The sequence below is a fragment of the Carlito syrichta genome, unplaced genomic scaffold (assembly GCF_000164805.1).
Source record: "Carlito syrichta isolate Samal-C Ts95f unplaced genomic scaffold, Tarsius_syrichta-2.0.1 Scaffold303563, whole genome shotgun sequence".
NCBI lineage: Eukaryota > Metazoa > Chordata > Mammalia > Primates > Tarsiidae > Carlito > Carlito syrichta.
Window position 1 is genome coordinate 404,793 of NW_007247659.1, and position 23,892 is coordinate 428,684.

At 37.9% G+C, this 23,892-nt stretch overlaps 1 protein-coding gene across 1 annotated transcript in view; it reads left to right on the top strand.

Annotated features, from left to right (window-relative positions):
• Positions 1–23,892, top strand: part of MGAM (maltase-glucoamylase) — a 210,499-nt gene that overhangs the window by 143,995 nt on the left and 42,612 nt on the right. Inside the window, exons 4-16 of the mRNA XM_008058647.2 lie at positions 5,754–5,874; positions 6,903–7,012; positions 7,556–7,707; positions 8,183–8,354; positions 10,310–10,409; positions 12,387–12,499; positions 12,841–12,966; positions 15,283–15,414; positions 15,568–15,684; positions 16,885–16,998; positions 18,073–18,157; positions 20,353–20,470; positions 22,485–22,656. Coding sequence (XP_008056838.1) covers positions 5,754–5,874; positions 6,903–7,012; positions 7,556–7,707; positions 8,183–8,354; positions 10,310–10,409; positions 12,387–12,499; positions 12,841–12,966; positions 15,283–15,414; positions 15,568–15,684; positions 16,885–16,998; positions 18,073–18,157; positions 20,353–20,470; positions 22,485–22,656 — 1,632 coding nt within the window. The remainder of the gene's footprint in view (positions 1–5,753; positions 5,875–6,902; positions 7,013–7,555; positions 7,708–8,182; positions 8,355–10,309; positions 10,410–12,386; positions 12,500–12,840; positions 12,967–15,282; positions 15,415–15,567; positions 15,685–16,884; positions 16,999–18,072; positions 18,158–20,352; positions 20,471–22,484; positions 22,657–23,892) is intronic.

Sequence of the window (23,892 nt, forward strand, 5' to 3'; positions counted from 1 at the left end):
ACTGCACTCCAGTCTGGGCGACAGAGTGAGACTCCAACTCAAAAAAAAAAGAAAACTACAAATTGATAATCAGAGTTGCTAGATATATTAATTATACCTAATAGAATGGAAGATACCTATCTAGCTTTATCTTTAGTGTAACCTTTCAACTCTTGGTTCTCACTGTATCACCCAGGCTGGAGTGCAGTGGCACACTCACAACCATGCAGCCTTGACCTGCTGGGCTCACTAGATCCTTCTACCTCAGCCTTCAAGTAACTGGAACCACTGGCACTCGCCACCATGCCTGGCTGTTTATTTTTATTTTCATTTATTTATGTATTTATTTATTTTAGTTGGAGTCTCACTCTGTCGCCCAGACTGGAGGGCAGTGACCGCTCCCGGCCACCACAGCCTCGACCTGCTGGGCTCCGGTGATCCTTCCGCCTCAGCCTTCCAAGTAACTGGAACTACAGGCGCACGCTACCACGCCCAGCTAATTTTTGATTTATTGTAGAGTTGAGGTCTCACCAAGTTGCCCAGGCAGGTCTCGAACCCGCAGGCTCAAGCAATCCGCTCACCTCAGCCTCCCAAGGCACAGGATTACAGGCTGAGCCACCGAGCCTGGCTTATTTTCTGATTTTTAAGTGAATGCTTCTTATATATCACCGTATAGGAAGTAGGTTTTGGTGAATACCCATTATCAAACTAAAGACATTGCTTTTTATTTTACTATGAGTAGCTGATGAATTTAAATGATTATATGGTAAACTTTCTTTAATAAGCTATTGTGGTGAATTATACAAGTGTATTTTCTAATATTAAAGGATCATTGTATTTCTGAAATAACACTACTTGGTCATTTTTAAATATGTTACTGATTTCTGTTGCTAATACTTTTTGTGTGGGCTTTTTCTTTTTGACTTTTCCATTTATAGTCATGAATAAGACTGGGGTCTAGATTGTTTTTTTTTCACGTTGACACATAATGCTTTCTTCTTTGATGATTCTCTCTCTTTTAAGCATTAAGAAGCATTGATAATCAGAGGAGGGATGGACTAAGATAGAGCAGAGCTTGACTGGGTTTAAACAGAGTCTTCAGGATCCTGTGTCTGTCCATCTCTGAGTTCAATGTAGTCCACTTTGTGTTGGTACAGGAATCTGTACCTATTCATTTTGTAAAAAGTAACATATCTTTACATTTTTAGTCCATTTCAGCTATCAATTATTGAGGGAACTCTTGACAAACATGCCATTATATACAATGTCCTTATATTGTGACTAGACACTGTGGTTCACGATTATAATCCCAGGAAGATGACTTGCGGCCAGGAGTTTGAGACCAGCCTGGGCCACATAGCAAGATCTAGTCTCTACAAAAAATTTTTATTTTTTAAATTTTTTTTTGAGTTTGAGTCTTACTCTGTTTCCCAGACTGGAGTGCAGTGGCCGCTCCCAGCCACTGCAGCCTCGACCTGCTGGGCTCCGGCGATCCTTCCACCTCAGCCTTCCAAGTAGCTGGAACTACAGGTGTGCGCTACCATACCCGGCTAATTTTTTGATTTATTGTAGAGATGAGGTCTCACCAAGTTGCCCAGGCGGGTTTTGAACCTTCAGGCTCAGGCAATTCACTCACCTCAGCCTCCCAAGGCACGGGAATTACAGGCTGAGCCACCGAGCCTGGCTTACAAAAAATTTTTAAAAAGTGAGATGGGTATGGTAGCCTGTGCCTGTACTCCAGCTATTTGGGAGGCAGAGGCAGGTAGATCACCTGAGCCCAGAAGGTTGAGGCTGCGGTGAGTTGTGATCAGCCAATGTATGCCATCATGGGTGACAGAGTGAGACTCTGACTCAAAAAAACAAAAACAAAACAAAAAACTCTTGTGTTTCTTTAAATTTTCCTGAGGATTGAGTCTTTATTATTAGGTGCATATCACACTTGAGCTCTCCTAGCTTCCTGTTGAACTGATAATTTAATCATCATGTAGTAACTCTGTATCTCCCTAATAATGAATTTATACCTAAAGTTTATTTGTCTGATTTTTTTTAGATTTATATTGTTCTCTCCTTTTTTAACTGTTAAATTTTTTTATTTTAAAATTGTGGGGTACAATTCAGGGTTAGGTATACAAATATTCATTGTACAGGTACCCTTGTTGAAGAAGTGTGCTCCCTCTTCCCCAGGCAGATATCTACTACAGTCAATTCCACCTTCCCCCACTCCTCCCTGCAGTTTCCCGCTTCTGTCAATTCGTTTCTTATAGTATTATGGTAGTTGTTCAAGGCCCACTTATGAATGGGAACATGTGATACTTAGTTCTTTGTTTCTGTGATTGATCACTCAGTATTATAGATTCTAAGTCCATTCAAGTTGCTGCGAAGTTCATAATTCTGTCCTTCTTTATGGTTGCGTAATATTCCATCATGTATGTATACTACATTATTTTTATCTAGTCCTCTTTTGACAGGCAACACGGTTGGTTCCATGGTTTTGATATTGTGAACAATGCTGCAATAAACGTGTGTGTGCAGGTATCTTTTGCATAGAGTGATTTGAGGTCCTCTGGGTATATTCCCAGTAGGGGGATTGTGGGGTCACCAGGAAGGTCGATTTTTAGATCTTCTAGGAGTTGCCAAACTGTTTTCCACAGAGATTGTACCAGTTACACTCCCACCAACGATGTAGAAATGTTGCCTTTTCCCCTCATCCTCTCCAGCATCTGTTGTTTTTTGAGCTATTGATGATGGCCATCCTTATGGGAATTAGGTGGTATCTCAGTGGTTTTAATTTGCATTTCTTTGATGACTAGCGAGGCTGAGCATTTTTTCATTTTTCTGTTGGCAGGTCATATGTCTTTTATAACTTTTGCCCACTTTGCAATGGGGCTGTTTGCAATGGGGCTTTGCAATGGGGCTTTTATAACTTTTGCCCACTTTGCAATGGGGCTGTTTGCTTTTTTTTCTTTTGGGCATGTTTGAGTTCCTTGTAGATCCTAAGATGTTAGGCCTTTGTCAGGTATACAGTTGGCAAATATTTTTTCCCAGTCTGTGTACTGTCTCCCTCTTCTCTTGCTGGTTTCTTTGGTTTTGCAGAAGCTTGTCAGTTTCATGAATTCCCACTTGTCTATCTTATCTCTTATGGCATGGGCACTTCGGGTTTTGATCAGGAATTGATTGCCAGTTCCAATTTCGATAAGGGTGTCTCTTGCATTTTATAAGGTTCTCATAGTTTGAGGTTTAGTGTTTAGGTCTCTGATCCATTTAGAGTTAATTTTTTTGTATGGTGATAGATAAGGGTCTTGTTTTAATCTTCTGCATGTGATCAGCCTGTTTTCCCAGCACCATTTACTGAATAGGTTTGGCCTTCTTTTAGCTTTCCTCTTATATAGATCTTGTTCTGAGTCTCTTCCCACTTCTTGCTACTGCTCAGCTCTGCTGAAAGAGCTAGTATTTTTGAGTTGGCCAACAGACTGTTTACATTCCTTGCTCCTTTGGCCACTTTTTGATCTTTGCCCTTTCCAGTTCAGTGAAAAAAAATTATTAAGCTCTGAAGAGTACGCAAAAACCATTCTGCTTAACACCCTTTTCAACACTTTGCTCTTTTCTTGTCGTGCTGTGTTTCATTTGTTTGGGTTTTGAAGGAAGTAACAAAAGCCAAACTGCTGGTTAAAGTTGATATCACAGTGAAACCTGGTTCCACAGCAATATAAATATAAGTCACAGTTTTACATTCTTCATATTGGCTATTAGTGTACAAATTAGCATTTAAATAGAAATTAGCATTTAATTATTCATATAGCTAAGCAAGACATTTTTTGTTTACCATTTGCAAGGCCATATCCTCCTGAATATGTGCTAAAAGGTATTCTACCCAGAGTATAGAAAAAATAAATGGATAGTCAGAGGACTAAGTTTTGGTCTTGTCTTCTTAATAGCTAAGTAATCTTTGGCAGGTCACTTTAAATCTGCGTACCTTTACTTCAATGGACCTCAGTTTCTTCATCTGTGAAATGATCTGGCAGGAAGTGTTAGTTATCTATTGCTGTATAGCAAATTATCTCAACACTTAATGGCTTAATGTAGCAGATATTATTTTCTTACAGTTTCTGTAGTCAGAAATCTGGCCTGGGCTTAGCTAGGTACCTTTGGCTTCAAATTACTCAGAAGGCTGCCATCAAGATGCCTGCCAGGACTGTGGGATGATCCTTTCCAAGCTCACTGGTGCGATAACTGGCAGGATTCAGCTCCTCATGTGTTGTTGTACTGAGGACTTCAGTTACTCGCTGGCTGCTAACCAGAGACCTCCCTCAGTTCCTTTCCTTGTGCACCCTTCCATGATATGACTACTTGCTCTCTCACAACAAGGACTCCGACAAGGAAAGTGAAAGAGAGTCAGCAAGACAGAAGTCACAATCTTTGTATGATTTAATCTCGGAAGCGACATTCCTATGTTTTCTCTAGTCTCAGTAAGTTGCAAGTCACTAGGTTCAGTCAGCACTCAAGAGGAGAGACTTTTTTGTACTCCCAACTTAGTTATGATTCTCCCAAATTAGTTGATGTAAGAAAGGAACTACATGCATTTTAGTTTTCACTTGAGTCATTTATTCATTGTGGGATAAGGCAATACTTTTCTTAAGAAAGAATGAGAATATATTTGTGTCATGGAAAGACAACTTTCTCCTTTAGGAGGAGTTGAGAGACTGTATGCGTGTCACATATGTGTAATACATACACACATGTAGCACATATATTTAAAAGCCAAACAGGCCATGCATGGTGGCTCATACCTATAATCTCAACAATTTGGGTGACTGAGCCGGGAGGATTGCTTGAGCGCAGGAGTTCGAGATCAACAGGGGCAACGCAGCAAGATAGAATATCTACAAAAATAAAAAAAAAATTAGCTGTGCATGGTGGTCCATGCCTGGAATACCAGCTACTCAAGAAACTGAGGCAGAAGGATCGCCTGAGCACAGGAGATTGAAACTGCGGTGAGCCATGTCTGTTCCACTGCACTCCAGCCTGGGTGACAGATTGAGGCCCTCACTCTAAATAAATAAATAGATAGATAGATACATTTCAAAGCAAAATGTTTGATTTGAAAGCTTCTGCGCCAGGCTCTGTGGCTCAACCTAAAATCCCACGCTTTGGGAGGCTGAGGTGAGTGGATTGCCTGAACCCGTGGGTTCGAGACCCGCCTGGGCAACTTGGCAAGACCTCATCTCTACAGTAAATCAAAAACTTAGCTGGGCGTGGTAGCATGCGCCTGTAGTTCCAGCTACTTAGAAGGCTGAGGCAGAAGGATCTCCGGAGTCCAGCAGTCGAGGCTGCAGTGGTCAGGAGCGGTCACTGCACTCCAGTCTAGGTGACAGAGTGAGACTCCAACTCAAAAAAATAAAAAAAAAGAAAGATTCTGAATAAGTTAATTGCAAAGTCCATTTTATTTTTAAAAGTCAAGGCCGATATCAATGATACTCCATTTGTAATTTTGAATTCCTCATGATATAAGTGTTATAGTTTAGGATATTAAAATATATTTATGTATTTTATTATAATGAAAGAGTGATTACTTTGTGCTTACCATATTGTTACATAGGAGGGACAATGGCCAGAAAAATTGGTTGTAGGACATAGCACAACTTGTCTAAATGTCAGTTCCCTTATGTGTAAAATGAAGTTATTGATGTCACAATCTCAAATGAGATGTTTTGTGCTTTATAAATGACAATGTTCTACCAGGAAATAGACTTACTTTGACTAACCTCTTGTTTCAGGCCATGTGTGACCAGCGGGGCTGCTGCTGGAATCCTCAGGGAGCTATAAGTGTTCCCTGGTGCTACTATTCCAAAAATCATGGTTACCATATGGAGGGCAACCTTGTAAACACAAATGCAGGTAAGCTAGACTCTGCCATGAGGCAGAAGCTCCACAACCTCTGGAGGCTGGTTCTGTTTCCTTGGAGGAGCGCTGTGGCAACCTTCAGCATATTACCCTGAAGGGCCACACTGCCACGTGTGCCCAGAAGTTGGACACTGCTCTCAGTTGAAGAATGGAATATATTTGGGCACCAAGGAAAAACCTCTCTCTGCCCTGGGAGTTGAGAGACTACCTTCTATTTCTGGCTTCAACTTTATGTACCTTTGTGACCTTATGCAATCAGCAATGACCGTTTTTTTCCTCGTTTGTTACTTTTAAAGTAAGAGATTTGAAATCAGTAACCTCTGAGACTACTTCCAACTGTAATTTTGTGTATTGTTTTATGAAATGGAAATAATTCCAATTTAGGAACAGGTTATAAAAGTTACCTAGTTAATGCCAGTGTTCATGGACTATGTATCTGCACGTCTTCTGCCTACCCTAAAATGCAGAGTATAATAATGAACATTCTGGGGGACAACAGAAGGTGACTACATTGGGGAGGCTTTCAGTATAAAATAAGACATGTTCCCCAGTAAGGGGCTCTTGACCTGGTGTGCTCTTCTAATAAGATCTCAACTCTCACTTGGTTTACTTTTTTGTTTGGGAGATGGCATCAAAGCATATCATCACCTGTAGTATAACATGAAAATAACTGAAAAGGAATAATGTATATATACAAAATGGGGCTAAAAGTGTGGCATCTGATTAACAAAGAATGACTGATGAGCTAGTGGAAGGAGAGTCAGGCCTTTTGGGAGAAGTTTTCAATCAGATTTTGTAGAAGAAATGTATATAATTTTGGATAAGGCAATCACAATATGTAGCTTCAGAATCTGGCCCTAGATAGAATGTATGTATGGTGGAGTGTGTGTCTGTCCCTTCCCTTCCTTTGAGAAATGAAGCCCTTTCATCAGCTCCTTTGAAATGAAGCTTAATTTTTATGTGGCTACTATTTATGAATTTATAAAGTCAACTATGAAAACTTTTTTTCCCCTATATGTTAGGATTCACAGCTCAATTGAAAAATCTGTCTTCTTCATCCCTTTTTGGAAAGAATGTCGAAAACGTACTTCTCACAGCGGAATATCAGACATCTAACCGTTTCCACTTTAAGGTTGTAATTTGTTTATTTTTAAAAAATATTTTTGAGAGGGTCTTGTTTCCTACCTGATGACAGGGAGTACAAAAATTTTTTAAAGCTTGCTCTTGTTGGTATTTTTCTCTACTGTTATCTTAGTTTAGCACCTGTACATTAAAGACCTCTGTAGACTTCCTTCAGTGTGATAACTTCTTAAATAATATTATAGAATTTATGGTGGGCTTTGGCCTTCATTTATTTGCACTAGATACTATGTGAAATATAGTAGAAACAGAATCAAAGAATTATCACAGCTTTGACTTTTCTAGGGATAATCCATCTCTGCAGATGTGCTGTTTATATCTCTTCCTAAAGACTAACTTGTGGCCAAATGTTAAACATTTTGAATTTGGTAACATAATGAGTATGTCTACCTTAGACATAAGGCCAGTTTGATCAGTGCCTGATTCCAGGACTATAATCACAGATATTCGGAAGCACTGATGTTGGTAGGAAAACTTCTATTTTTGACAAACCGAAAGGGTTCCATTTTACCTTTCCATATATCTCTCTGTACAGTTGACTGACCAAACCAAGGACAGGTATGAAGTGCCCCATGAAAATGTGCCACCCTTCAGTGGAAGTGCTGCTGCTTCTTTGACCTACGAAGTTGAGGTCTCCAAACAACCATTTAGCATCAAAGTGACCAGAAGAGGCAACAATCGTGTTTTGTAAGTTTTAGAAATTTATCTGAAGATCCGAGTAGAACATGTAAAAAGAAGAGAGATCCGTGTGCCTAAGGAAGGGTGCATTTCAACAATATTCCTGAAGGTTGTAAGCCCACTATTGGTGCCCAGACTCTGTACCGCCTAAAGTATGTATTTTTTCTGCCTACCTTCCTCTTTTCTCTTTTTAAAAAAATCTTTATTTTCTTTATCTTCCCCTTTCTTTTCTCAGTCTATCTAACCATCTGTCCACTTACTGAACATCTGGTCACACAGTAGAGTGTCTGGGGAACAAATGTAAGAAATGTGCCACAAGGTACCTGTCTTCAAGGAATCCAGATTTCTTGGTGTACCTGAAAAAAATTGTCATAGAAGGGCAAATGGGACTAATTAAAGATGGCCAATGGAGTCACTGAGATATAAAGGACACCTTTCTAAGTAATTACATTATTTTTACCCTACTTGTGCACCCTGTGTCTAGGTTTGACTCGAGCATTGGGCCCCTCCTGTTTGCTGACCAGTTCCTGCAGCTCTCCATCCGACTGCCCAGTGCTAATGTGTATGGTCTGGGGGAACATGTGCACCAACAATACCGGCATGATATGAATTGGAAGACATGGCCCATATTTAACAGGGACACAACCCCCAATGGGGTAAGCTTTCAGATGGGCCCCGTTCCACTGAGCATCATAGCCTCATTCTTGAAGGTCACCTCTAGTAGTAAATATAGTGTTTTAGAGTGAGATTCTAAGGGGAGATTGCCTGGATTTGAATTCTGGCCCAGCTACTTACCAGTGATGGTCTGGGCAAGTTACTTAACACTCTATGACTTCAGTTCCTCATCTGCAAAATGGAGGTGACATGCAGAGTTTTGTGATGAGGATTAAATGAATTGATACATGTAAAGTCTCTGGAAGGATGTCTGCCACATATAAGGTACTCAATAAATGCCAACGAATATACATTTTCCAGTTTTGGAGAAAACGTTATTTATATCTGAATTCTGGACAACAGTTGATTTTTGTCTCCATATTTTTAGTCATTTAAAAATCACTGATGAGCCGGGCTTGGTGGCTCAGCCTGTAATCCTGCGCCTTTGGGAGGCTGAGGTGAGTGGATTGCCTAAGCCCGCGGGTTCAAGACCCGCCTGGGCAGCGAGACCTCATCTCTACAATAAATCAAAAAATCAGCTGTGCGTGGTAGCGCATGCCTGTAGTTCCGACTACTTGGAAGGCTGAGGTGGAAGGATCGCCGGAACCCAGCAGGTTGAGGCAGCGGTGGCCGGGAGCAGCCACTGCACTCCAGTCTGGGTGACAGAGTGAGACTCCAACTCAAAAAAAAAAAAAAAATCACTGATGCATCAGGTTTGTCATCAAAATAGGGTAAAATCCCAGCCAAAACAGTGTGAGTCTCTCTTTGTGAAAAGAATAATTGTGGTAATGAAAGAATAGACAGAATTTTGTTGTTATTATTGTTAATATTGTTTTATTTTATGTTTTGCTTTTATTTGTTTTGGCGCTAAAACTTGATGCAATGTTGTTTTCTAGGCTTAACAATACTCTTAATTGGCTTTCCTGGCTAAGCAGAACTAATGGCTGAATGAAAGGAGATTATGGCAATAATTTACTAAGGAACTATTTTAGTATATTATTTCTATTTAGCAAAAGAATCATCTAAAATAAGAATAATTTTCTCATTTAATAGATAAAAGTTTAGAGAAGCCAAATAAATAGTCCAAGGTAAAAATAATTTGCCAATAACAGAGAAATAATCTAATCACTCCTGTGTCTAATTTAAAGCATACGCTCTCTACTATACATATGCCTATGAGAAAAGCAGAAAAGGTGTTGAGGCAGAGCAGCTCACCTAGGAACAGCTAGTGATGACTGTTTAATTAAATAGCTTCAGATCCCTGCTAGTTAAAGCGTGCAGCATGGGAACCACCAGGTGAAAGAAGTGGGCTTTCAGTCTCTCCTTCCATCTATTGAATTACAATCTGCATTGAAAATGCCCATGTACTTCACAAGTACACTAAATTTTGAGAAACTATTCTAGAGCAATGATTCTTAAATATGACAACATGTAATTATCTGGGGGAAATTTTTTTTAAAAGCCATGACTGCTTCCATCCCCAGGGATTCTATTTTAATTGGTGGGGTGTAGTTTGGGTTGATAACTCCTGTTCTGGAGTCTAGAAGACTAACCTAGACTAGAGTTCCATCTAGTTGTCTGATTTATACTAAGACTTAATGGAGCTTTTGCAGATGAGATGAGATTTGGTTAAGACAGAGCAGTTTGAGGGGGGAGTTTTTAAAATTATGGTTTCCAAATTTCTATTCTCCTACTATTGAACAAATATCACAATCTTCACATTCCTACTAGATGAATGGTCATAACTGGCTCATTCAATAGGAAAATATCAGTCCACTTAATTAACATCAACCAAATATAGACCCCATCTTTGAAAATTTGTCTGTGTCCTTATTGACCATGAATGAGTTCTCTGTCAATTACTCACAAGATTAAGACTGATTTCCTAAGCCAAACCAGCAATGTGGTGCTTAGACTACTCAGTTGTAAATTTCGTTTTTTAATTATCTCTCTGCAGGACGGAACTAACTTGTATGGTGCACAGACATTCTTCCTGTGCCTTGAAGATGCTAGTGGATTGTCCTTTGGAGTGTTTTTGATGAACAGCAACGCTATGGGTAAAGGAATATTAAAAAAAAACCAAACAAGCACAAGAGCGATTTTCAATCCCTTTCTTACAGCTCTATGATAAGAAATGGATTCCTTTAGGAACAACTGAGCCATAGCTTAGGGAGGGCCTGACATGTTCTCTGACTGTTTCATCCTTACTTGATTACCTGCGGATCTATGGTAGCTATGAGGAGAGGATTTTCTCCTAGCTTATGATTTTCTGGAATTGGTGTCATGTGTTGGAATACTTTCTGTGTTAAATATAGGAAGGCTAACACTCGTCCCTATAAACTACTCCGAGACAGTTTCCATCCATTTGTTTTGCTTCTCCTTAAACTTTTACTCTGTAGATCCCAGTGGCAATGAGTTGCTGTAGGGAAAGAGGAGATGTGTCAGAATCTCCCAGGATTGATGGTGGAAGTGGGATCCTGATCCCTTCTGTATTCTCAATCAAAAATCACGGAATTAAATCAATGCTACTCAGAAGTGTGGTCCATGGATGCGTCACAAACTGTTTCAGGTTTGCAGTAAGATGAGTATAGAAATAGAGAATAAACATTGCTGCAGCATTCTTGTGTATGCATATTTGTTTTTCAGCAAACCATTTTCATGTTATTTTACAAAGTACAAGTTTGCCATGAATTGGAAATTTAGAAAAAATAAAGATTTATTTCTTTATCACAGATGTTTGGGAAGCCCTCTAGAGATGATCTAAGATGATTCTAGGATGCCTAATAGATGATTCTAAGATATCTAATTCTAAGATATCCCATAGAATCTTAGATGATTTTAAGGTACTTAAACATACCTAATAGCCTAAAAATAGACTGAGATATTGCAAGGACCATATAGTCTGAAGTGGGTAAAAAAGAACTGGAAAACAGGCAGAGTTAAACCTAATGGGAAAGGGCACATGATTCTAGATACTGTGTATGAGTTGTTCCGATGACCAAAAAGTACATTTCAGTATTTATTGAAGCCTTTAATCCTTGGATGCAAACCAAGATTGGAATGCAACTTTTGAGAATGGTGATTGGAGCTTAGAGGAATTTTGAATTCATGATATAATCTGTGATTTTTTTTTTTTTTTTTTTTAGTTTGGTTTTTGCATGATGTGAAACTCACTGAGGATACTACCTTAATATGTCTAATTGGATTATCTTTTCACAATAATGATGGGATATGGGATGGGAGCAGTATGTTCTGTGGCTGTGAAAGTCAGGGAGGAAAAATGTCTCCTCTAAACTCTTCAGTTTAATTTTCTTGGGGGCCTGTAAATTAAACTAACAAAAAGCAACTTAAGATAAAAGATAGACTATTTACTCGTACAATGTGCATACACAAGAGTGCCCAGTGATGAGTAACTCAAAAGAGTAGTTAGAAATTGAGGCATATATACCATTTTAATAAATGAAAAGGAAGAAAGAAAGCCATTTGTGGAAAATCAAATGACTGTTTCTGAAAGATGAATGGGCTCTTAGGAGAATAGATGGGAGATATGATAGTCTTGTGACAATGTCTATTTGGGAATGGTGCTTATCATCTCAGAGAAGATTAGAGGTGGTCCTGGGAGTGAGTTTATGACAATTGAGTTTTACTGAGTTCTTTTGGGGGATTCTGCTTCTATGTACATTGGGGGTTTCAGTAACTTAAATGCCTTTACCCCCAAATAATTTTTATGCCACAGTGGCTAATTCTGGACACTTTCATTGACCTGGCTGGTTTTTCCTCTGGGTCTCAGTACAAGAAGCTAAGACACTCCAGTCACTATTATCTAAAGTGTGTCACAGAAGAAATACTTTGGCTCCCACGTGCCGTGAGGACAGACTTTGACATCAGAGTTTGTCCTTTTGTATACAAAATGCAAGTCAATAGGATCACTTTATTAGTGGTCAGATGGTTAGTGATCCTCTGGTATAAAACTTGGCTGTTACTGCTCTAGGCTAATTTTTTATTTTTATTTGTTCCATTTTTAATCTTTCAAGAGGTTGCCCTTCAGCCTGCACCAGCCATCACTTACCGCACCATCGGGGGCATTCTGGACTTCTATGTGTTCTTGGGAAACACTCCAGAGCAAGTTGTTCAAGAATATCTAGAGGTAAACTGAAATAGCAAGTATTTAAGAAAAATAAACTTAATTTGCAAGTGCAACCCACAAAAATCTCTCCTTACAATTGAGACATTCAAGACCAACTTTCATTAAATGTAGTGAGAAGTTGCTTTATATCATGTTTATGTTATAAAAAGGTAACAGAATATAAAGATGCCTAAATGTGGTCCTACTGTCAATGATAAAGTTGAAAAAATCGACTAGTATTCTAGCATTACTGAATCAGTACATTGGAAAATGCAGTATGTTCTGTGCCGTAAAAAATACTTAGGAACACTTTTATTAAAAATAGAATATTTGCTAACTTTCACTTTACATATTTATTTCAGCTCATTGGGCGGCCAGTCCTACCCTCATACTGGGCACTTGGATTCCACCTCAGCCGTTATGAGTATGGAACCCTCAACAACATGAGAGAAGTCGTGGAGAGAAACCGTGCGGCACAGCTCCCTTATGTAAGAAAGGTTTTAAACAATTTTCCAGAAGTAAAGAAATTCTCTTGAGGAATAAAAGCGACTGTTTATACTTTCTCTTCCTGAGTTTTATTTATTTTTGGTAATGAAATAATTTCTATATGCAGATACCAGACTTTTTTGTTGGACCAGGTATTTCTTTCAAGGAATCCTTATTCTCTTTAGGAGGAAATAGTATTTGGAGACCACAGTATGGGATTAGGACGCAATCTGTTTTCGCGTCTATTTTTCTTTCTTTTTCTTTTAGATTAGAAAAGAAAGTTTATTTAGAAAGTAAATCAGAGAAAAAGATTGGAGAGGGGGCCAGATGCTTAAGGAACATTTGGTCTGTCTCTTTTTCTTATTGACTATATCTTACATAATGTGTTTCTATTTGAGTTCTCAAGGCTTTTCTCTCTCCAGCTTTAATTCTACTTTTTTAATGAATCTCGGTGTAGATCTTCTAGCCTTAAACATGTTCTTGGTTGGGTTGTTTTGATTCAGTAGTGGCATGGCAGGAACTTATCATAAAAGTGGTCTTATATTTTTTAGAAATTCCTCTAATAGTCTGATATAAACTTGCTTCTTAGGTTTATTGTCAGGTTACAGATGTTGCAAATCCCCAATCTCCTTAATCCTCTTCTACTAATATGCTTTACTAGATGTTTTTAAGGGGAATTTGAGGAGTGGAGTAATTCTAAACACAAAGGACTTAGGCCCCCAAATTATACTGCTGGACACAGGCTTGAGCCATTTAGGATAGCGTCCCTTTTTCACACTAATAAACTGAAACTGTGAGAGGAAATAACTTAACCAAGACCACATAGCTAATTAGTGACAGAACTAGTACTACGAAATTAATGAATTTTACAAATAATAGAACAACTTCAAGGTCATTTGTTTCTGCATTGGTACTTTGATTACTATTGAATTGGCAATAGAAAGAGTTTGCCTTTCTTATAATGTGATCATTTTGCAATTGAAGCAGAGCTTCAGCTGGTATTTTAGACTTTCGAAGAAATTCCATAAATATGAGGTGCAAAAGAAAGTACTTAACTAAGTTGACATTTTAAAAGTCTGGAAAAACTGAGGAGATGGGGGAAGCAGAAAGTCAGAAGGGACAAAGATGTTCAGGTGAATGAATTCAGTTTCTTTTGATGATAGATCCCACTTCTCATTCTTCAGCACAAATTGATTCATGCATGTGGGTTGGAGGAGGAATAACAAAAGTGATAGAGGCAGGACTGAGATAAGGGATAGTCACAAATCACCATAATAATGAGACCTCCTATGTGGTAAACTCTTGTGGCAGGCACTCTGCCAGACCTATTCATGAGTTATCACAGCAGTCTCATTTTCATATTAGAACTTCATTTAAGTTTAGACACTTCATTGACTATTAGGAAAGCAAAGTGTTTTCAAGCCCAGATCTCTAATCTCTCTCTTTGTTATGTTATTCTCATTACTCATAGATAGATATTTCCTTTTTAAGTAATCTAGGCAATGAAATAATTAGACCATTACTGTAACATAGTAGAGTAAGGTGTGAAAGGTAGCACGTAAACATGGAATTGAAAAGTTTTAGCTGAATTCATTCTAGGTATTGAAAATTGCTCAGCTATATAAGCAGAAGGAAATAGTATGCACATGTCATGAAATATGTTGTACTTTGAATGGCTAAACTTGACTGTGCCAAACAGATTAGGTGCTATCATTGGGGCACAAAGTTTCACAAGACATGAGAAGGAAAAACTAAGTAATTTTTGGAATAATCTTCTCTCCCCTACTCCATTCCCTTGGATGCAAACACCTAGTCTGAGAGCAAGAGCAAATTTCATTTTGGTCTCCACTGTTTTCATATAGATAACATTAGGAAAGCAAAAATATCAAAGAATTGAAGTAATTTTTTAAAAAATGTGTGGTGGTAAAGTGAGGGAGAAGTGAGGACAGTCTCTTTCTCCCTTTATCCTGTGGCTAGAGTAAAATTTAGGTAATTTCATGGATGGCTATGTCTTTGGTAATCTTAGCGATTTGTCATGATTGTTTGATTGGTTTCTAATGCCTGAGCACCAGAAAAGGCTAAGATGCAGCAGTTAATCTAGTTACAGAGATAGGACCAGGTCATAGGAAAACAATGGATTATTTGTTTTTGAAATCGTTGTTGGAAAGAAAGCACTCAGATGCCAGGAACTGATAAGAAACTATTTTAAAGCCAGCAGTGTTGGTTTTGTCTTGAACAACAACAATAAAAAGCTGATTGATTCATTTTAGCATAGACATTCCTAGGCACTAAATTGTGGACTTCGTGTATTTTTTCAGGATGTTCAGCACGCTGATATTGATTATATGGACGAGAGGAAGGACTTCACTTATGATCCTGTGGACTTTCAAGGCTTCCCTGAGTTTGCTAAGGAGTTACACAATAATGGACAGAAGCTTGTCATCATTGTGGTATGTGCTGCCCTCTCCCTCCCCCAAATCAAGTATTTGCTGTCCTTATCATTTCACCCACCTCCACCTCCTTTGTCCCCAAGCCCCCAGTCTCCTTTCAATGCCTCTAGCTTTACCATGGTAGTTTCTTCATTGTGTTTTTACCCTTTTCAGGATCCAGCCATCTCCAACAACTCTTCGTCAAGTAATCCCTATGGCCCATATGACAGGGGATCAGATATGAAGATATGGGTGAATGGTTCCGATGGAATGACTCCACTCATTGGACAGGTAACTTGATGGAGAAGCTGGTGGATGCTGGAGAGGTGTGTGTGTGTGTGTGTGTGTGTGTGTGTGTGTGTGTGTGTGTGTATGTGTGTGTGTGTATGTGATTAAGTAAGTAATTGTTTTTGTTGTACATTTGCAGATGCCTTATATAAGCTGGGCATAAACTTCTCCTTGCCCTTTCATGCCAAAATGCCTACAGGCATCCTAGGTCTGAGATTCCTTTCACAGCCAAGTCCCTTTAAACAACAGCTCACATAGGAAGTGCCTGCTTGTTTACCTCCCATTCCCTTCTCAGCTGACTGCAGCCTCCTTTCTTCCCCCATCACTCCCCTGACACTGCTGTGGCAATGGGCAACAGTTACCACATAATTGGCAAATCAAATGGAACTGTTGTATGCCTCTTCTTACTCAATTTATTTGCAGTATTTGACAATTTTGACTACTTCTTTCTCAAATCTTTATTTGTCCTTTTTTAAAGGAAATTGCAATCTGCTGGTTTACCTCTAATACCTCTGATGAGGTATAGAGTCTCATAGTTTCTCAGAGTGTAGTGTCTGAGAAAAATTGGGTAGGAAAGAGATAGAAAAAATTAAACCATGTTAGAAACCGCAGATTATAGTGAACTACTGAAATTACACAGTACTCTTCCCCATTTATTATTCCTAGAATTGGAAATAGAGGAAGTGACAGGGATGGGTGTTCCTGAGGGGAATATTAGCAAGTCAGACATTGCCTTTATCCATGGATTTATTTATTAAGAACTTGACTCGTCGTCACTGTGGCGTGTGCTGCCCTCTTCACCCCACCCCACAAATCAGGTATTTGCTCTTCCTCATAATTATACATTATACTCACCTCCCCCTCTTTTACCCCCAAACTCCCAGTCTCATTCCAGGGCCTCCAGCTTTACAAAGGTAGTTTCTTCGTTGTGTTTGTATCTTTTTTCAGGATCCAGCCATCTGGATTTATTTTTTTTCCAGCCACTTATTTTTTAAAAAATAAATTTTTCTTTAAGTGACTATTTGATTCCCTCAGATGTTTATTCGAAGTATTCTGAGCACTTTATCTTTCTAAATAAGATACATTCCTATGTACCTCTCTTGCCATGGCTATATTAGGAATTTCTTTGCAAAGTACTTTGTTTCTATATTCTTTTAATTTAGTGTTATCCACTGATAAGACTAATTTTTTTTTCTCCGGCAGGTCTGGCCTGGAAACACTGTGTTTCCTGATTATACCAATCCCAATTGTGCTATTTGGTGGGCAAAGGAATTTGAGCTTTTCTACAAGGAAGTCGAGTTTGATGGAGTCTGGATTGTGAGTTGTTTACACTTTGATTATTAGGGGACAAATGTTCAGATTTTATATATCTATATCTTTGAGTTATGGAGCACAGGGAAAAGAGGGTGAGAAGAAAGCAGTCATAATAATAATTCTCTGTACTCCTTATCTAACTGCTCACATAATCTTACCCAAACATATAGCTTAGAGTCAAAATCAAAAAGTTAGAGCTGCAAGGACATTCAGAAATTTTTTTCCCCTATGTCCAGCTCTCCTTCTACAAATAAATGAACTGAAGTCAAAATAGGATATATATTCCTGATATTGGCACAAATTACACAACTTGTTCTGTCGCCAGTTCAAGGCTCTTTCATTTTGACATACTAGACAAATTGATCAGAGCCAAAGAACCCAGGTACATGAAAATCCTATGACTGGAATAAGGAGAAATGTTTCATATGTCAAATGAAAACGAAGGAATTTGTTTAACAAAACTTAGAGAGCTCTAGAGTTGAACTTTTTCCTATCTATAGGAAAACTGTAGAAAATTAAAACAATACGGAGAGCTGAAAAGATAAAAGCAAAGCTCTTTAAAAACTATAGCAACTAAATACATCTATCATCAATATTTTAGTATACATCTTTTTAGATTTTCATTGTCGCAGCTATTGGCACATGTGCATGCTCTTTCTCTCTCCTAGTCTCTCTTCCTCTTTCTCTCTCTCTCTCCTTCTCTTGTTCCCCATATGTATATGTTTATATGTATTTGTATGTGTGTATATATTTTAAATTATATTTAGATATATTAAAATATATAAATTGATGTATATGGCATATAAATTGAAATATTTTTTATTTGATATATTTGGAAATTATACATTTTCAGTGATTTTAGAAATATATCGTTTTTTAAGGAATTTTATGAACTTTGTTCACAGTGCTTCCAGTGTTTAGACAAGACAGAAACAACAATTCCATTCTGTAATAATAAGTACTCCCTTTAAAAAGAAATATCTAGAATAATGTCTCTGATTCCTCAAATAACAGCATCCCTGCAATGTAATGGAATATGTTACTGTTTCTTAATAGTTTTTGCTGTTTGTCTTGTAGGATATGAATGAAGTCTCCAACTTTGTTAATGGTTCAATCTCAGGATGTTCCACAAACGACCTAAATTATCCTCCATTTACTCCCAGTGAGTCTTGGTGGTTAGTCTGATTAAAATGACATTGCATATATGATAATTTAAATTCATAATAATAAATCTGAACAACCTGGCAACATGTGCACAGGAAAAGGAAAATGTGGATAATATATTAAAAAAATAAAAATAGGAAAGTCTAAACACCCTATGCTTTCCTTAAAAAGGCATGCACTCAACAGGGGCAATCTAGTCCTTACACCTATAGTCCTAGCTATTTTTAGAAAAAGGTCCAGAGAGGATATTGTATGTAGAAGCCATTATATCACTCTGCATTGTGCACCTCCACAGGTCAGGACTGAACAGAGAAAGACCAGAAAACTGGGCTTGATCTTCAGATGAGGGTTAAGTCTGGTGATATCCACAATGTGAAGAATAGACATCAGCCATGGGATAAAAAGAGGCCAGAATTCATGACTGGGAGGGCAAAGTCAAAGTCAGTGAACGTGGTGATTCTGAGCTCTGGTTGAACTTTGGACTATACTATCTTAGCATGTGGCCTTGGAATTCCTGCATTGATTGTAATTTGAAGAAAGCAGAATGTTCAAGGAGAAATTATATTTTGACTGAGAAAGGAACAGAGCTACTAGGATTCTAAAATCTTATGAAGGCTTTGATCTGGTGGGAAAATAGGAAATTGGGGCAGATGGGTTAGGATCAAATGCTGAGGAGCTTAGATGGGAGGCTAAACAGTTCACAAGAGTTCACACTTCATTCTTTGGTAATAGAAGCAACTTATGTTTTAGTAAGAGGGAAGTATGATAGTCAAATAGTTTTGGACATATTGACCTAGCATTAAAAATAGTTTTGGACATATTGACCTAGCATTATAAAATTGATCAGAGGTAAATAAGGCATTAAGAAGTTATTACATAGTTACAAACTTCCTGGAATGGAGCTAGACAATTGGAAACAGAGGTGAAGAGAAACTAATGTTTTATGTCTAGGCTTTTATACATTTTAGATATTGTACCATGCTCATATATTAATGCATTATCCATACAAGATTAATTACAATTTAAAAATAAAACTATTGGTTGGGCTTGGTGGCTCAGCTTGTAATCCTAGCACTTTGAGAGGCCAAGGCAAGTGGATTGCATGAGCCCGTGGGTTCGAGACCAACCTGGGCAACATGGCGAGACCTGGACTCTAAAAAAAACAAAAATTAGCCAGATGTGGTAGTGTGCGCCTATAGCTTCAGCTACTTGGAAGGCTGAGGCGAAGGGATCGCCTCATCCCAGCAGGTCAACGCTGGGATGACCATGAGTGTGCCACTGCACCGCAGCCTGGGCAACAGAGTGAGACTCCAACTCAAAAAATAAAAATAAAAATAAAACTATTACAAATGGTTGATTATAAATATTAAAGAAAACTTGGAAAAATGCAAAGAAAAAATAAAAATAGGTAACAATTTTGGCATCTAGACAATCACTAATAACATTTTGACTTCTGATTTTTTGTTGTTGGTGTTTTTGTTTGTTTTTTGTTGGTGTTAATGCACAGATACAAACATGGAATGGGATAAGACTGTCTTACAATGTTTTGCCACTTTATAATATAGTAAGCAGATTACTGAATTACTAAATTATTTTCTAAATCATACTTTAAATTTACTGTATTTTAATTGATATTTTATCATATATTTAAGCAAATCATAAAGATATTAGAATTATTCCAAAAAAAATAAAGCAGAAGATATTATGGTAGTTGAGATCCAAAGATAATTTAGGTCTGAACAGATTGTTGCAATGGAAGCAGAGTGGTACAATGTGTGCAGAGAAGAATGGGTGAATGAAAGAGATATTAGAAGTCATTCTTTGTGATATATGGTCAAGAGAGAGAAGGAGTCAGAAATTAATTTATACTTTCATCCAGTATTTCTATTCTTGGATTCCTTAACTTAGCTCAGTTTGAAGAATTCAGATTGGACCTCAAGTCTAACCACACCTTCTTGCTTCTGGATACCTGCCTCTAGTCACATGAGAGCCTAGGTGGGAGGATGTGTGTGGGCAACACAATTTATTATGTATCAGAGAAAGTGCCACAAATGTATATAGTGTTCAGAAAGTAAGGAAGCACGATTTCTACAATAAGGGCTTACCCAGGGAAGCCATCATTTTGGACTGTCTAATAGTCAAGGAGCAGGAAATGTGTATCTTAGGCTCTGATGGAGCCCTCTTTTCTTTCAGGAGTCGTGGATGGGTACCTTTTCTGCAAGAGTCTCTGCATGGATGCAGTACAGCACTGGGGAAAACAATATGATGTTCACAATCTGTATGGCTACTCCATGGCGATTGCAACAACAGAGTAAGACTGCTATATTGATCTGTTAGATGCTGGGTTATTCATATATGTCATTTTTAAAACCTCAATGAGATATATGGTGTTGTCATTACTGATTGAATGAAGAAATTGCCTGGCATATAGGGAAGAAGCAATCCAATAAATGTGTGTAAAGCATGCAAAATGAAAGAATATGTGAATCAAAAAAATAGATAAAAAGATGAAAGAAAGAAGAGAAGTTAAGGTCAGGTGTGGTGGTTCACACCTGTAATTCCAGCAGTTTGAGAGGTCGAGGAGGGAGGACCGCTTGGGGCCAGAAGTCAAGACTAGCCTAGGCCACAGATTGAGTCCCTATGTCTATAAACTTTTTAAAAAATTAACTAGACATGGGGTTGCATGCCAATAGTCCCAAACTTCTTGGGAGGCTGGGTTGGAGGACCACTTGAACCAAGGAATTTGAGGCTGCAGTGAGTTATGGTCTCAGCATTGTACTCCATCTTGGGTGACAGAGCAAGACCCTGTCTATAAACAAAACAAAGTAAACAAAGAAATTAAAAACCAGAAAGAGAAGAAACTTGCTCAAGGCCAAACAGCTCATAAATTGCAAAAGCAAAATTTAAGCCTTTTGTTTTTCATGAGTCTGTGTCCATGTATTTTCCCTCTTGACGCATTGTATAGACTGAAATATAGTAACTTGTAGATGTCCATGTGCTTGGAGTTTTAGATATTGGTTCAACAGCCCTCTGGTCTGCTCTTTTTACCTTTGTATGTTAACTCAAATTCTGTAGTAAGAAAAAGGCATTGAGAATTTATTCTACTTACTGTAGTGGTGACAGCAGAAAATCAAACCAGAACCAAATTCATTGATTAGCAAAGTACTGCATGTAATTTTAGTGCTATTGAAAGTTGTTGAAAAATTTCATAGCAAAAACTTTATAGAAACTTCTAATTTAAAAATATAGATGATCTATACTAATATTCAATTACAAAAAATGTACACATACTTATAATTTTAAAATGTCTTTTCTTATTACAAAATTATTACCAATGTGTTTCTTCCTAAAAAGAATTTAAGTTCCAAAAGTCTGTTCAGAAGTTCATTTTTTATGTGTGAAAGGGTAAACTGAGACGAGGTAGGCTGATGCCATGGGAATAATGCAAAGTATTGCAAAGGAGAAGGAAGCAAAGTTTATTCTCCACTTTCTATGACATAAAGGGGCCGGCACTCAGTAGGTGAGTGTGGCATCAAAGGCTGAAAGGCTGGATATATTTAAGGCTCTTTGGGCTAGGGAAAAGTCTGGAGGTTGTATTCATTGATGTAGGTAACAGAAGTCACAAAGGTCTTGCTTCTAGGCATCCCAAGGTACCGGTATCTCATGACTCCAGGTGGTAGGTTGGAGGCTGGTTATGGAAGACTGGTAACAATACATCATTGCCAGAAACAGATTCCTAGGAGAACAATTAGGACTAGACATGTTTAAGGGACTAGAAATAATGACCAAATCCTAACCTTGGAGGTCCGGTTTTACTTCTTGCTAATGATTTAGAGGTAAAAGAATAGGCTAGTCAGCAGAAAGGCTCAGCAATACATGACAGGGCTGAGGCTGAGATAAAATGGCTGCACTACTGCTAGGATTATTTTACTAAGTTCTTCTATTCTAAGATTCTTGGGGTTCCTACCTTTCAGTGTGTATGTAGAAAGTCTCATAATATATTATAGAATACCAATACAGACATATCTATGTAAAATTAAATTTCACTTTTGTTTTATAAAAATTATATACTTCTAGTTGTTAATCTTTTTAAGGCTGCTTTAAAATTCTTGAAAATTATGGGGTTAATGTATAAAACCCCTTAAAATGAAACAAAACAAAACATATTTAAGATTTCTACCAACAGCAACTCTAACTCTACTGGGTGGAAACTAGAAGAACTAATAGGGTGTTCACTTTAAATTTCCTTGGTATTTTTGCTATATTCTCTGGGCTAAAACAAGATAAGATCCACACTGACTCCCTAAATCTGTCTCTCTTTCTAGAGCTGTCAAGACTGTGTTTCCTAACAAGAGAAGCTTCATTGTAACTCGCTCTACCTTTGCGGGGTCTGGCAAGTTTGCAGCTCATTGGTTAGGTGACAACGCAGCCACCTGGAATGATCTTCGATGGTCCATTCCTGGTGTGCTTGAGTTCAATCTTTTTGGTATCCCAATGGTGAGTCTCCATCCCAAGCTGTGTTATGAACCTCAATCTCCAGGAAACTTCATGCTAGAATGTTTTCAAGCTATAAGGCTTGTCTCCTGCCTACCATGGCCCCCAAATTTAATGTTTTGAGAGCGTATCCTTCATCCACTTCAGCATGGCTGATATCATGATATTATTTCCTGTACTGTCTTGTGAAGATAGAAAGTGCAACCCTGATATTCACTGAATATTTCTTTCTTAAAGCTAACATGCATACAGAAAAGCATACATATCTCTAAGAATGCAGCTGATGAATTTCACAAACTGAACACATCTATGTATCTAGGACCCAGATGAAGGGCTATAACACTGCCAGCATCGAAAAGGCCTTGGTATTTCTTCAATTGAATGTACCTAATATTTGAGCTCCTACAATGTTCAAGGTCCTTAGCTGAGTGTGTATGGTAAGATTGAAAAAAACATAAATATAGTAACAAGACACCTTCTTTTTCCCCAAAGAGTTTGCAGTTTAGTAGGAAGATATATATATAAAATACGCACACACAAGTAATTATGACAAATTAAGGTAAAAAGACAATAGGGACATAGGAATTAAATATTATAGGGGATCCTGAGAAAGAGAGTCATCTAACAAGATTATGAGGGAAAAAAGGAGTCAGGACAGAGATTCAAGAGAAGTTTCATGGAAAATATAGCACTTGTGTTTAATCTTGAAAAGTGGGCATATCTTATCAGACTAATGAGGGAAGAAACTCATTTTAGGATTGAGAAATAAAGGTAAGCAAAATCAGCTCGAGCAGGAGTATTTGATGTGTCTATAAGAATGAATGTATAGTACTAGAATGGGAAATAGTGAAAGAAAGACAGGTTGGAGTCAGGTTTTGAAGAGCTAAAATGATGGGCAGCAAGGAGGTTGTGGAGATTTTTGAATAGATGAGTGATGATCAGAGTTAGGTTTTAGACAAATAATTCTGGTAGTGGTGTGGTCAAGATAATAAGATCAGCAGTATTACTAGTTACTATTCAGTAAAAAGCTATTGTAAGGTGTATTAATTACATTATTTCACTTTTAAATAAAACCCTGTATAGCTAATTAGTACCCACTAACAAAATGAAGAAATTGAGGCACAGAAAGGTTAATTAGTATCTTACTCAAAGCCATCCAGCAGTAAAAGAGTAAACACAGGATATAATCCAGTTCTGACCACGTTATTAACCTTCCCAGTAATAGGTTTTAGCAAAGTA